The sequence below is a fragment of the Tyto alba genome, unplaced genomic scaffold, assembly GCF_018691265.1.
Source record: "Tyto alba isolate M040663 unplaced genomic scaffold, T.alba_DEE_v4.0 Super-Scaffold_6, whole genome shotgun sequence".
Classification (NCBI taxonomy): Eukaryota; Metazoa; Chordata; class Aves; order Strigiformes; family Tytonidae; genus Tyto; species Tyto alba.
This window is the reverse complement of record NW_024881327.1, coordinates 30,774,367-30,788,410: the sequence shown is the minus strand read 5'-3', so window position 1 is coordinate 30,788,410 and position 14,044 is coordinate 30,774,367. Positions and strand designations below refer to the sequence as shown.

The 14,044-nt window shown below is 40.7% G+C and overlaps 1 protein-coding gene across 2 annotated transcripts in view; it reads left to right on the top strand.

The window, feature by feature from the left end:
- KLF3 (Kruppel like factor 3) overlaps positions 1-12,064 on the top strand; it is a 28,675-nt gene extending 16,611 nt beyond the window's left edge. For both annotated transcript variants that reach the window (XM_032999200.2, XM_032999201.2), the window contains 4 exons: positions 1,283-1,775; positions 2,217-2,367; positions 6,845-7,005; positions 8,157-12,064. In XM_032999200.2, the coding sequence (XP_032855091.1) occupies positions 1,283-1,775; positions 2,217-2,367; positions 6,845-7,005; positions 8,157-8,338 (987 nt within the window). In that variant the 3' untranslated portion in view covers positions 8,339-12,064. The remainder of the gene's footprint in view (positions 1-1,282; positions 1,776-2,216; positions 2,368-6,844; positions 7,006-8,156) is intronic.
- The last annotated feature ends 1,980 nt before the right edge of the window (positions 12,065-14,044 follow it).

The window sequence follows — 14,044 nt, the reverse complement described above, 5'->3', positions numbered from 1 at the left end:
ACTGAAAAGAAGAAAAATACATTTGTATCATTTTGCAAAAATACTTTTAGTTAACTTTGACATTTAAAATCAACTAGCTGTCCCTCACAGGGAAGACAGGTAGGAAACCAGAAAGATGTAATGCTAGAAGTTTTCATCTCAGGAGAAAAAATAATTGAAATGTCATGAAAATAATTGTTTAAAAATAGAATAGTTTTATACTTCTAATCTGTTTCAATTTCTACCATTTTGAACATTTTTTTAATGCTACTTGTCTAAGTCTTTTTGGTGCCAAAGAATTTGGCAGTTTTTTAGTATTAGTGTGAAACTGGTTACCCTTAATGTGAAGCTTTACTTACCTAGAATCCAAAGGTAGTATGTTATTTAAAAAAATATACAACATCTAGGGGCTAAAAACCTATGGATTGCATTTTCTATGTCTATCTGCTGTGTTAGAAGATCACATCGGTTTCCATTGTAAGTTATCTGTTAGTAAACAACCACAGTTTTCAACACTTTTAAAATGTAAAATTGATCTGGATATTGTTTAATAATACTATACTCTGCAATGAATGTTAATACTACTTGGTTTACAAAAACTATTTTCACTAAAATGGGGAGATTGTCACATAGGTCAAGATTAGCTTTGGGGTTCATATGATCCTGTAGTGAGAACTGCTTGCTAGCACTAACGGGAATATTTTTCCAACATGCCAAATGTTTATCCTTGTACTAGTTTAGAATTTACCTTTTGCACTCTTGAGTTTTTCACCGGTTGCTTATATAGTTCAGCTGTGTATTTTTTTATTGCTTGTAGGGTTCAGATACATAACTTCATGCTTTACTGATGATTGTTTTCCAGTTACTTAAGCAGCTGATTGGGACCCATTACTTGCAATTCTAAGTCCATTTTAACTCCCCTCTTGCTTGACTTTGTGATCCTCAGTATATAGTTATGTGCTGGGCATAGTACCATGTATCTCCCAGGTCAGTTAAGTAATGTGCAGCTTAGTATATGAAAAGCAGCTTTTAAGGGAGAAGAATTGTCGAATAAGACGTGAGGATTTGCTTTCATCATCTGTTTTACATTGCTTCTGAAAGAGTGAATCAGTACTTGAATAACTTTGTGTGAAATCTCAGGCTTTGTTTAATTCACTTTTATTTAGAAAGAACCTTAAAGTGTTTAATTGAAACTTTTTTCGTTTTTCCTGTGTTTTATTAGCCAGCTTTCTTTTTCAGCAGTAACTGTGTGTGTTGATTTATTATTTGATTTTCTTTATCTTTTTTCCACTCCTCCTGACAGTCATACCCGTCCAATTACATGGACCAAATGAAGCCAAACAAATACAGCGTCATTTATTCAACACCGAGTATGTTGCATAGTAAATTCTACTCAAACCCAGAAGGACTATCAAATGGAATCCAGATGGAGCCAGTAGACCTTACAGTGAACAAACGGAGCTCACCACCTTCAACTGGAAGTTCTTCCCCGCTAAAATTTCAGACTGTGCATAGGAGAACTTCACCTGCATTGACTCTGTCCTCACCCAGCTCACCTCTCAGTAAATTCACACCGTCACCCCCAGGAGTACAGCCTATTTCCATGCCCATAACAATCCCACCTGTAATGGCTGCTGCTCTTTCACGCCACGGACTGAGGAGCCCTGGAATTCTCCCGGTTATACAGCCTGTTGTGGTCCAGCCGGTTCCTTTTATGTATGCTCCCCATCTTCAGCAGCCCATCATGGTGTCCACAGTTCTTGCAGATGAGATGGAAACTCCAAGTAGCATGCAAGGTTGGTGTTGTCAGAGTTTCTTTTTCATGCCATCTCATCGTGGGAAAATAACTGTATATCCAGGCACTTTTTTGTGTGTTTTTTGCCTTTTAGGAAATGGAACATAATTCCTGTTCTTCTTAAATATGCAGGCATAGAATTTACTGTATAAATATTTTACCAGACTTAGCAAGGTCGTATTCTGTTCTGATTTATACATGCATAAAACTGTTTGTCTACTGAGATTCGGACTGATGAAAATGAATAGAATTGTTCTGAATCATAGTTCATCGGGAGATAGACTAAAACTGGAAGATTTTGTGTTTTAGCATAAATTGTTGTACTAAATACAGAGCTGTGGGATTTCTTTTGTTTTAACCATAGATTTTACGTATATTTTTTATTTCCATAAATCTCCATATTTTTGATGTGTTGCCTTCCTTATACCCTCCCCTGATACAGTGCCTGTCATTGAGTCTTATGAGAAGCCTACACTGAAGAAAGCAATCAAAGTAGAGCCAGGGAGTGAACCATCAAAGACTGACTTCTATCCTGAACAAATGTCACCCCCATTGATGACCTCATTGTCTCCTCAGCAAGTAATGTTGCAAGAGTAAGTAGCTAACAGTAGTCCCAAGATCAGCAGAAGAATGAACAGCAGTTCATTGCAGCAGGAACCAATTTTGAGGAGTGGGAGGAAGTGTTGCTGTGCTTTAGAACATGTGATAAAATACAGAAGAACATCCTTACCCCCCACTGCCACTGTGAAATGTGATTTCAACCTTTTTTTTGTCCCTCCATATACTCCAGTACAGGAGTTAATATGTATGTATACATCACAACCACATAGATCTGCCACTTATATAATGCATTTCTAAAGTAATGCTAGTCTCAATCCTACAGTTCACTGAAAGTACGACTCCCAGTAAGCCAGCAGTACCCGTTTATGAAAAACAGCAGCAAAGTGGAAAGATACTGTAAAGACATTTCATACTAATTGCTGTATTTATGTGACCTAAAATACCTTTAAAAAGATTGTTGTGACTTCCTTTTCTTGGAGGACCTCTTTGTCTTTTAAGAAATTTTGGCTACTTGGTGGAAAGAACCACCTCAGGCCTAGAAGTTCTGTATATATCCAGTGAAATTCTATGTTTACCTGAAGCCATTGTTCCATGGGTGGGTTTTTTTGGCAGCTCAAGTAGTTCCTGAATCTCGCTTTCCTCCCAGCAACTTGTTTCCACCCCAGTACCAACTCACTGTGCTGTTACAAGTGTTACTGGGGCCACAGCATGAACCAGATCACAGATCTAACTGGGTTTAAAACAGTCCTCTCTGCAGAAGACAGAGCAAGAGCTAGGAAGAAGTAGTAAGGTCTGGGACAGAAAATTTTTAATTGGAAATACTAAAAATTTCTCGGGAAATACCTGAAGAGCCATGGTCACCCTTCTGTTTCCCATTTTCCTAGGGGAAATTCTGTCAAATTAGCAGAATCATGGAGTGGCCTGGAGCCTGGCTCATTCTTCAGCAGGCAGTGCTCTGGGCAGGCCTGCAGGCTGCTGGTGTGGCTGTGGCAGGAGCTGAAATTGGGAACTGAGCTGGGCGCACAATACATGACCTCAGAACCCATTTCTGCCATTTCTTCCTCCTCACCCTTGCCCTCAGAGCGGTTGTACGAGACCTCACCTCCTAGAGTGGGGAAAAAGGGCTCCAAGCCAGACTCCCAAAACCAGTGTTTGAATCTGGGGTGATTCAGAAAGAGAGAGAAAGCCTGGGATGGGCATTCTGCATTTCCTTCAGAAGGCAGCCTCTTCCTCCTGCTCATGACTGTTCCCAGGTTGGAAGGCACCCCGTGGCTCCGGGGCCACCTGCATTCTCCACAGCCTTCTTGTGGGCACCCCTCCTCGTTTTCAAGTGTCTAACCAGCTCAGATGCAGCTTGTAGACTGCAGGCTCTTTGCAATTAACTAGTTGGCAGCTAGCTTTTATAAACTATCTGCCGTTTATCTAAAAATAACTTTATATGTTTTGTTATAATAAACATACAACAGTAAACATCCATGTTTACTAGGCGCTTTCTTATCTTCCACAATGGACCTGCCACACTAGGGAGTCAGGTCTGCATGTACTTGAAACTAACTTCTGCTAGGTCAGGACTATCAGAGGTTTTGGTTTACTTTTGTTCTTTGTTAGGCCTCTTTAACAAGAGCAAACCAGTAAGTGCTGTTCCTCTCATACCACACCCTTCCTCCAGGGCTGAGACTTCTGCAGACTTGTCACCTGCATTAGTGATTTGCATTAATTATTTCCCAATGAGTCCAGTTTCCACAGGAAACCCATCCGCTGAGCAAAGAATATAAAATTTGGTATAATATGTAGGTAGTGTTGTTAGAAAAAACATTTGAATAGTCCGTGCTTCTGAAGCATCTCATCTGCTTGCCCATACAGAGCCTTATGTTTATGGAGACCCTGTCCTCACATTGTAAGGGCTTAAATTGCTTCCCAGCTGTCTGCAGAGCTAAAGTTCTTGCTCATTGCTAAAGCCAGCCCCTTCAAGTTCATCTTCTGCTGTATCCATAGCAAGAATTTTGTAAATGGTAGTTTTTATCTTCTTATCATTAAAAAAATAGACAACTCGTACAAATTACAAGATGAGAAACCTAAATGTTTATAAAAAAATTCCTGTTCTCTCACAGCTTTATCAGCCTCTTGCTCTGCATTATGAGCTATAGTTAGGCAATGATTTTTAATAATTTTTCATAGGTTCCAGCTGCCCAAAGCACACTATTCAGACACATAAGCTACATTAAGGGGGCATAAGGAAAGCTTCAGTCTCACTTTTGAGTGACTGATTTTGCTTTAGTGCTCATTTTTGGCATGCACATTATATATACATCTACACGGTGCTAGTGGCATTTCTGTAGGGATTGCTGGACTTTCTCTTATGTCTGATAATTGACATAACTATGCAGTTATTACTAAAGTCAAAGTTGAGGTAATAATCTCTGACCAAATATAATAAGCCTCATAACATTGTATTTTTTTTGCAAGTGTCAAAGTCTGACTCGGGCCGTTAGCATAGTCTGGTCCGTTGGTAAAGAAGAAAAAGTTGTTAAAATTGTAACGTGATTTTTGGAAGATACTCTTATCTATTAAAGAGTGACACTTAAATGAATTTGTATCTGGTTGTGCAAGAGCGAATGAAAGAATTAGGGCTGTGCTTTTATTATTGGCACGTACTTGATATTTACCTCTGATTTTTGACACCGCCTTAACCATTTTTTAAAACTACCACACCCCATCTGATTATTGATAACATTCTGTAGTCTTGCCAGCCTCCTTTCCTCTAAAGGGAAAATGAGACAGAGACATATTCTCTGTGCTTTCATTACATGTTCTTAGACAGAAAACCATCACAAATGGTGTACAGCCAATATCCTTTTCCCCCCCTTTTTCCATATGTTGCCAGGACTAGCCTCCACACATAGGGATTTAAACTAAGTTTGCTTGCTGTCCTAAGCCAGAGCTTCTCCAAAAAGACCAGTATGCAACAGTGTTAAAACTGAGCATTGCTTTAGAGAAGCATTTCTCTGGAAGCTAAAGCATGCCTTTCATATTTAATTTTAAAGTATGCACATCTGCATCGAACATCACCATTGTGGTTTCCCGCCATTACAGTATTTTTAGCTAGATTTAGTGTGCATTTGAGGAGTACATCACTCAACAGTCACAGAAACACCCAAGAAAGATAATTTGGCTCCCAATTTCATGCTTGTAACTCTAATAAAAGAATTAATAACAGAATTAAACCTTTCCTACATTGGTAATTCCCATCTTGCTGCTGTGGAGAGTCATAGAAAACTTTTTTCTTGTTAAACCATGCACAGGATTTTCTATCTTTAGCACATGCCCTTTATTTTGCTGAGATAAGCATTCGTTGTTTATGAAAATCAGGCCCTAAAGGAACTTGGTTTAAGTAACTAATGTAACCTAGTGTTACAAACATAATTCAATCAGTAAAGAAATACGAAATACAGTAACTGAGAAAAGACAGGAGTTCTAAAAAGCTTAATTCTCTCACATGGAGGAGCTGTTTTTGCAACAGGGAATGCAAATATCTGCACATTATATACTAAGTTAAGAGCTAAAAAATATATTAAAAGCACTGGTACAGATCTGCTAGGGTTGAAAAATGCAACTTTTATGAGGTTTCAAGGTTCGTATTGCCACTTGCCTTTTGACAGACATACGTATTTCTTTTTCTAACACTGACATGAAAGAAAGAAGTTGTCCCCAGTTGTACAGTAGGAGGGGGGTTCAAACCTAAATATCCATTCAATGACACCTTTTAAGAAGCTCGATGTGTTTTCACATCCATGAATATTTATGTTTTTGATCGTTACAGAAGTTCATATGTAGTTAATATGTGTCTTACCTGCACTGTACCTGTGGGCTTCAAAAGCAAAAAATGATGTTTATGAAGGTGGAGGGACAACTTCAGACATCCTGTGGGTGTGCCACACAGGCTAAACTCTACTTTTAGGAATTGACGTCAGTGGTATATGGAGGCCGCACCCTCCTGCCAGCACCAAACAGGAAATTCTTAATTACTCTCTAAAGGAGTGGCTGGAACAATAAAGATTGAGTTCTGCTTTGAACCCTAAAGATACAATTTCTTTAATAATATAGAATAGCTGTTTCCAATTACAAGCAAAATAGTTAACTTTTGAAGGAAGAAGAAGAAAAGTTGTGAAATACAAGCAAAGTTCATTATGAACTCAAGAGTTTGAGAAATCTGGGTTTGACTGAAAAACAGGAATTTGAAGGGGGTTTTTCCTTTGTAAGCTTAAAAAAAGCTAGGGAGTAGTAAAAATGGCTACATCATGCCACAAAGTGAGTAAACATTTAAAAATATTACTGCTAGAATACATGAAATTTGCTAAACCCTCTTGAATTTTTCAACATGCGTGTAATGTTGTTCTTTCTTCCAAGAGACAGAGTGGTAGCAAATACAGGACTCTGTCATGATTCCTATTAGCTGAGGTTTGCTGTGCTAAATGTTTTTCATTTTTAACATTCAGTTTGACTTTGCAGGAATCACCCTTCAGTTATAGTTCAGCCAGGAAAGAGACCTTTACCTGTGGAATCTCCGGACACGCAAAGAAAACGCAGAATACATCGCTGCGATTATGAAGGCTGCAACAAAGTCTACACTAAAAGCTCCCATCTGAAAGCTCACAGAAGAACCCATACAGGTTTGAGCTTTGATAAGCTTTTCTTTCATCAAGTCTGTGGTAAAATAGTAGACAAACCTTTTAGTTTGCTAATGGCCAGGTGACCACAGGTGTAAATACAAAATGACAGAAGTTAAATCTGGCATTGTTCTGAATATAACTACAGGCTGAGCGAAAGACAGAGGATGTAGCAGGAAAAACCCACCACGAGACACTAAGCCAAAGCAGGATCACAGTGTATGCTGGTGTGTTTTACATTCACTGGCTCTTTGCTTATTTTCTGTCCACTTGCTTGCAGATTACTCATTCCGCACACCCTGTAAACACCAAATCAGTTCAAATTGCACTACCTCATCTCTTGCATCACTGTTAAATTTGACTGAGACTTCCATGGGAGTAGCCCATTTGTAAAAGTCTGGCCTGTGTGCCAAATACATCTGCTTCATGTGGACATGGTCCATTGGTCCAGTGGTGCTCTTTTATGAGTGAGTGTTGCAATAAACATAGCCCCATCTCTGTTCTCCACAGAAACATTCATCTTGGCATGCGGAATGCATATATGTACATCCAAGGTTTTTACAGAGATACAGGATGCATTTAGGTAAAATGGAGCCCAGTTCATGTCTGTCAAAGCCAGCACTTTACCTGTGGGGCTGCACAATGGTGCTAAGGAGAAGGGGGATCCCATATTAGAATGTAATGCTCGAGAGAGGTTTTAAGTTGAGCTACCTGTGACTGTGGTGCCAGTTACATATACTACAGTAACTTTAAGAGTTCACAAGGAGATTTCTGCTTTGCTATGCTGAATGATAGCACTACTCCTTTCCCTCAGATAATCTAGAGTATGAGGTCCTGGTTTTGAAAATACTTTAACAAATGCTTAAACCTTCCCACTTCTGGGTTCGATGAAACAAAACAAGTGCTAATATGGCAGAGGGAGGAACAGAGACAATAAAAAAAATAAGTTGCGGCAGGAAACAATCTTTTGACCTGTTAACTTTGACTCCACACCTTCTAGTGCAGAGTACTCTGCAGCCCAGTGCTGTCTGGAGGCCTTTTGAGTAAGCATTGAAGTACTTGCTGAAACTTGGCACGGCAAGAGAATAAATCTGTCAGATGTTTAATTGATGTGGTTGTGTCTTAAATTCCCATTTCTGTGTTTGTTTTTCCAGGTGAAAAACCGTACAAATGCACTTGGGAGGGATGCACATGGAAGTTTGCTCGTTCTGATGAACTAACGCGGCATTTCCGCAAGCACACAGGAATCAAACCTTTTCAGTGCCCAGACTGTGACCGCAGCTTTTCACGTTCGGACCATCTTGCTCTTCACAGAAAGCGCCACATGCTAGTCTGAATGTCTTCTGTCCCTGACTCCTGTCACACCTTTTTTTTTTTTCACACATACCTTTTAGTTTGGATTCAGCTGGTCTGAATCTTGGAGTTTATACCATTAAAAGCTTATCTATGGTCAGTAACAGATGTTATCTAACCCTTCTATGTCCTTGCCACGGGTCAGACCTAAAGAATGTGAACACTTTTCTTTTTTTTTCTCCTGGGGATGCTAAGCAAACCCTTTCTGCAGACAGTATGTTTAATGTATTCCATTGTGAATAAGGGAATTTGTAAACTAACAGCTTTTGTTAGTTTCTTCATATAATCAACCCAGCATATCCTGATAAAGTAGTAAATGTTACTGAATATCCAAAATGCTAGTCCTTGCCAGAGACTTCTATTTATGTGCCCTGTAAGGGATACACTCTCATTTTATGCTCAACAATGCAATGAATGGACTCTCCCAACCGTGTTGATTTCTGCAATATGGTTAATAGTTTTAGAAAGGCACCCGATTCAGAAATCCCCTCTGCCTGAACAGTGAGTAACACTGTAGAAATAAATCTAAGCAATATAATTACTTTACAGAAAGATTGAGTTACAGAAAGATCATTTACCCCAGTCAAGAAGAAAATTGGCAGGAATTGGTCAATACATAATACTGTGCATCTAAACCAATGTAATCTGTCCTCTGTATTATAGTGTAGTATATATCCTTGTTTTTATTGCGTAATGCCCTGGTGGATTTGTTAAATGAAGACTTTGTGTGACACTGTATGTCTGGTTTCTGTGCAAGTGTATGGATGGAACACACACGGTACCCTCCTCTGACGTGGCATTAAATGGTATTCATAGAAGCCTACCACACCTCATTGCAGGGATATAGACTATCCCTCTACAATCACTCCCCTACATTTCCTCTAAAGAATTTTTTCTCTTTGCTGTACCTCAGAAAATAGCAATCATTATGTGAAAAATGCTCCAAACTGTATTGTTTGCAAGTGAGTGCCACTTTAATACACTACAGTATTTAAAATTATTAATCCACAATGTTTTTATGAGAAGATGGCATCAGATGTGAAGCACTTCTCATGATAAATTGAGTCATGTATCTGTTTTGGATAAAGACAAATACCAATTCATCCACTCGATAACTCTTGATTTGTGACTCTGGTAGTAGTAGGTGGGTAAAGTTTCCCTGTGGATGTTTCTGTTGCAGTAAAATACCACATCAGCAAGTCCTAACTCCCATGTCATTTAGCAAACACAATTTGATAGATAAAATAAACTGAATGCAAGCAACCTGCAGTTGACCCTAGAAATGTTCCCGTCTCTGGAAGCCCACTGCAAGGAAGGTTTATGTCTTTCTTAGCTGGCAGACTTTGTGGCACTGCAAGGAAACAGGATGTATTTCTTGAGGCTCTTAGCACCAGGGCGTTTTTCTTCTTTCCCCTACATAAGGTAAACATCATGAAGCATACTGAAATCAGATTTTCATTTCTCTTGGAAAAACTCACTGGAAGATGGAGGGGTGAGAGGCGGAGGAGTTTCCTAAAACTCTCCAGGAGGAGTCAGGTGGAGTGTCCATCTGGGGGTGGGTGTGTTTGAGCTCATGGAGCAGGTAGGCTGTGCTACACCCTGTGGAGTCCAATGGCAACCTAAAAGAATCCTGCAGATGCAAGAGTTTGAGTGCCAGAGAGCCTTCCCTTGGTGATAGGAGTTTACCAGCTGTTCTGCTGACATCCACATGCTCCTAGAGTGAGAGGAGAGGATCTGTCCTCCTTGGAGAAAAACGCTCCTGCAGCGATTGCTGTGAAATACGAAGTACCGTTCCAGTTGTTTAACAAATCTTACATGTGGGAATACGGAACTGGCGATTTTATTTAAAGAATAGAGCCCCGAACATGTGCTCTACAAAGGGGAGCACTGGGGCTTGCAAAGCAGGGCTGGGAACGTTGCTGCAAAGCTTTTGTGAGGAAGATCTGTACGCTCTGTTGCGGCACCATGCATCCTCACCGCTCCGCTACGACCGAGGGAAGTTACACCAGACCTGTCTTGTAACGCCCTCATCTGCTTATCTATGGAGCTGAAAAACCTGGGAGATGAATCGATCTTGGCTAGGACACTGAGGAACTTGCAGGGAAGACAATTATAGTAATGAGCAGCTGTTCTGGAATGAGAGTTTTTGTTGGATATTTTTATTGTCCGTGGTAGCAGCATTGGCCTTCATCAGGCTCTGAACTGACTGAGAGGCTGTGTGGAGCCCCGGTAGCATCAGTCATAAGTCTACAGACATTTAGTATCCTGGGATTAAAACAATTCTCTATTATATGCTAGGGAAAAAAAAAACAGATGAGATCCTATAAAAACAAGCAGCTTAATGGCAACTGGTCCCATTCTTAGCTTAACAAATGCAGAAGCATAAAATTTGGGGTGGAACATTTCTTTCCAGTGCTCTGTTTCTTTTTTAAAGCTTTCACAAAATATTTTCTTTATTTTTTTTTAATTTAGAAATCTAAAATGAAGTACCCTAAAAGGAGAACATCTTCATAACTATGAGTTACTTTGGAGAATTTAATCTAGGTTATTTGCCATGTTCATTCATTAGCCTGTGTAACTTTCTCCTGAAAATATACTAATTGTGGGAACAAATACAGTGAAGATTCAATAGAACTTTAAAATATCTTTATTCATGTGCCTTGTGATTTAGGACAACAGAAATTTAAATATTAAATATTTGAGATTATTTCATGTAAATGCCTTGCTTATAGGATTTTTCACTTGTGTCTGTGGTGTCTTTTTGTGAAATGTCAAAAAAGTCACAAACACGTAATGTGAATTTACATCTTAACTGGCTCATTGATTCACTTTAGCAAACTGATTTGAGGGATATCTTGTAATTTTTAAATATACACAATAATTTTTAAAGCCAGTCCTTCCATCTTTACCCTAAAGAGAAGCCAATTCAGATATAAACAGAAAACACCAATCCTGCAGAACGTATATTTTTAAAAGCCACCGTTTTCCCCAGCAGTAATGCACTGTGCAGTGTGTAACAGGTAATACTGTTTTACTGAAATGGGCCTGTTTAAGTTTCCAAGACAATCACAAAAAGCTAAAAAGGTATTAATGTGTGTGGGGGGGTATATTTAAATATACACTGCCATTCTGCCGTGATATTTCTAATGCCACATCTTGTCCAAATACATTGTTGTCTCTGTCAAGGTTAGCAACATTTAGATGAATAAAAAACCTTTCTATAAAAAATTACAAAGCATTTTACATACCTTAAGGGGTCTACACCAGTTTTCATTGTATTTTACAGATACTAGCACTTTTTAAAAATTTACTTTAAATATTAGAGGGTCAAAATAATCTTTCTGCTTAGCATCTCTTACCTGCAAATATAGCAGGGATATTATATTTACTTTAATACTTGTATAAACTATACAGAAATTTTTTAATAAAATGTAATATATTTTATAAGCTAATAAGACTGAATGGGTAATTAAAGGTTTCTAGTGTGCATTACTATAACTTACAGAGACATTTTGGTAATCTTTTCTTACTAAAGATGTGAATGTTTAATGTACTTTCACTGTTTCTACTTTGGTAGTCCAATGGGAATTCAGTAATGACATTTTGTCATGTCAAACTGTGAACATAAATTTGTACTGTACAGTCCTCATACTATATTTAGTATACAATGCCTATGTATTATACTTGTTAATAAAACCCTCAGAATATTGTTTGTGGTCATGTTATCACATGCTGTACGCCAAGGGACAATGCCAGGGGCACAAGGGCCAGGGGTGCCCGGGGATCCCCTGGGTTTTCGGGTGGTCCTGCAGCACTCCTCCACACCTCCCATGTGTACCTTCTGGTACGGGCAGGAGCAGGCAGGGCAGGAGCAGGCAGGGCAGGAGCACCAGGCATTGTAGGTGCTGCCTGTAAGCACCTGCGCTGCTTCTAGCTCCTGTGCTGTGGGCAAGCTGTGCACTTAGAGGCAAACTCACAAAAATGGTTTACTCGCTTCTAATTTGGGCTTTTTAATTGGTTCATTGGTAGGTCTGGAGCACTAAACATGTGAGTTTGCATTTTTTATCACTCGCAAAACAGCCGTCTGGCCCTGCTCCTTTAGTCATGCTCTTCCCCGCAGCACTTTCCCAAGACGGGGTGCCAGAGCAGACAGTGCAGGCACAGGTGCCAATGCATCAATGCTCACAAATCCTGCTCACCTCCAGGCACACCCACAGCCTCTGCTGAGAGATGATGATGTATAGAGCTAACGAAGAATGTTTTTTTTTCTTTGCACCATTTCAGATGCCTAAAAAGAGTGAGCCCAGTTGAGTTTGCTGTGCATCTCAACACTTTTCATTGTTGCAGAGTTAATTGCACATGTGTCATGGTTTGAACTCAGAGGGCAACTGAGCACCATGCAGCCACTCACTCCCCCCCTTCCCCCTCCAGCATTGGGAAGGAGAAAATAAAGCACAAGGCTTGGGATTTGAGATAAGGACAGGGAGGGATGACTCACCCATTACTGTCACAGGCAAAAAACAGACTCATTAGGGGAAGGAAAAAAAAATAAAAAGAACATAAATTTAATACAGACACTAACAACAACAACACCTAACACACAGAGTAGGACAGTGGGAAGCATTACCACATCTCAAGAGCACCTTCCCCCCACCCCTCCCTTCTTCCCGGGCTCAGCTCTGCTCCCGATATCTCTACCTCCTCCCCCAGCAGCACAGGAGCAGGGAATGGGGGGTGCAGTGAGTGCTGCCACTTCTTCCATCTTCAGTGAGGGAAGATTCTGGAACTTCTTGCCCCTGCTCCAGCATGGTCCCCCTCTCACAGGAGACAGTCCTGCACAACTTTTCTCCAACTGGAGTCCCTCCCATGGGCTGCAGCCCTTCCCGAGCTGCTCCGGCATGGGACACCCCCGTATGTTGCAATCCTCCCAGCACTGAACTGCAACAGCAGGGGCTGCTTCTTCCCACAGGATCCTGGCCTCCTTTGGGTGTAATCACCTGCTTTGGTATGGGGCCCCCCACAGACCACAGGTCGGCAGCATCTCCACTGTAAACGTCCATAGGTGCCGGGGGGGGGGGGGGGGGCGGCCTTGTCATGTCACCATGGGCTGCAGGGGGGTTTCTGCTCTGGTGCACCTCCCCTCCTCTTTCCTTCTCCATCCTTCCACTGATCTCAGTGTTCATGCAGCTGCCGCAACTCCTCCTCCCAGGTCCCTTCTTAAATACATTATCGCAGAGGCGCAGCTGATGGGGCTTGGCCTTGGTGCAGAGGTGGGGCCGACTTGGAGCTGGGTGAGCTTCCAGAAGTTTCTCACAGGGGGCCACCCCTATAGCCCCCTCCCCTGCTACCAAAAACCCCGCCACTCACTCAAACCCAGGACAACCAAGATGTTGGTCTATTGCTGCCTGGGACCCAGCAGATCATGCTGGTGAGCATCTACATGATTCCATGGTGACATATAGAAGGGAAAGCAGGTACAGCAGAAGTGAGGCATAAAAATAAAACCCTGCAAACAGCAAAGAGAATGTAAGAAAATGACCGGCTTGTATTTCTTGGCATCCTGCTTGAAAATAAGGATTGATCATTGTAAAGCAAGAGTCAGAGTTCACATCATGCTGTTGATTTACAAGGTTCATTTGTTAGCGAACCAGTTGGTATCTGCACTCCACAGCCTACCTGTCGGGAGGGA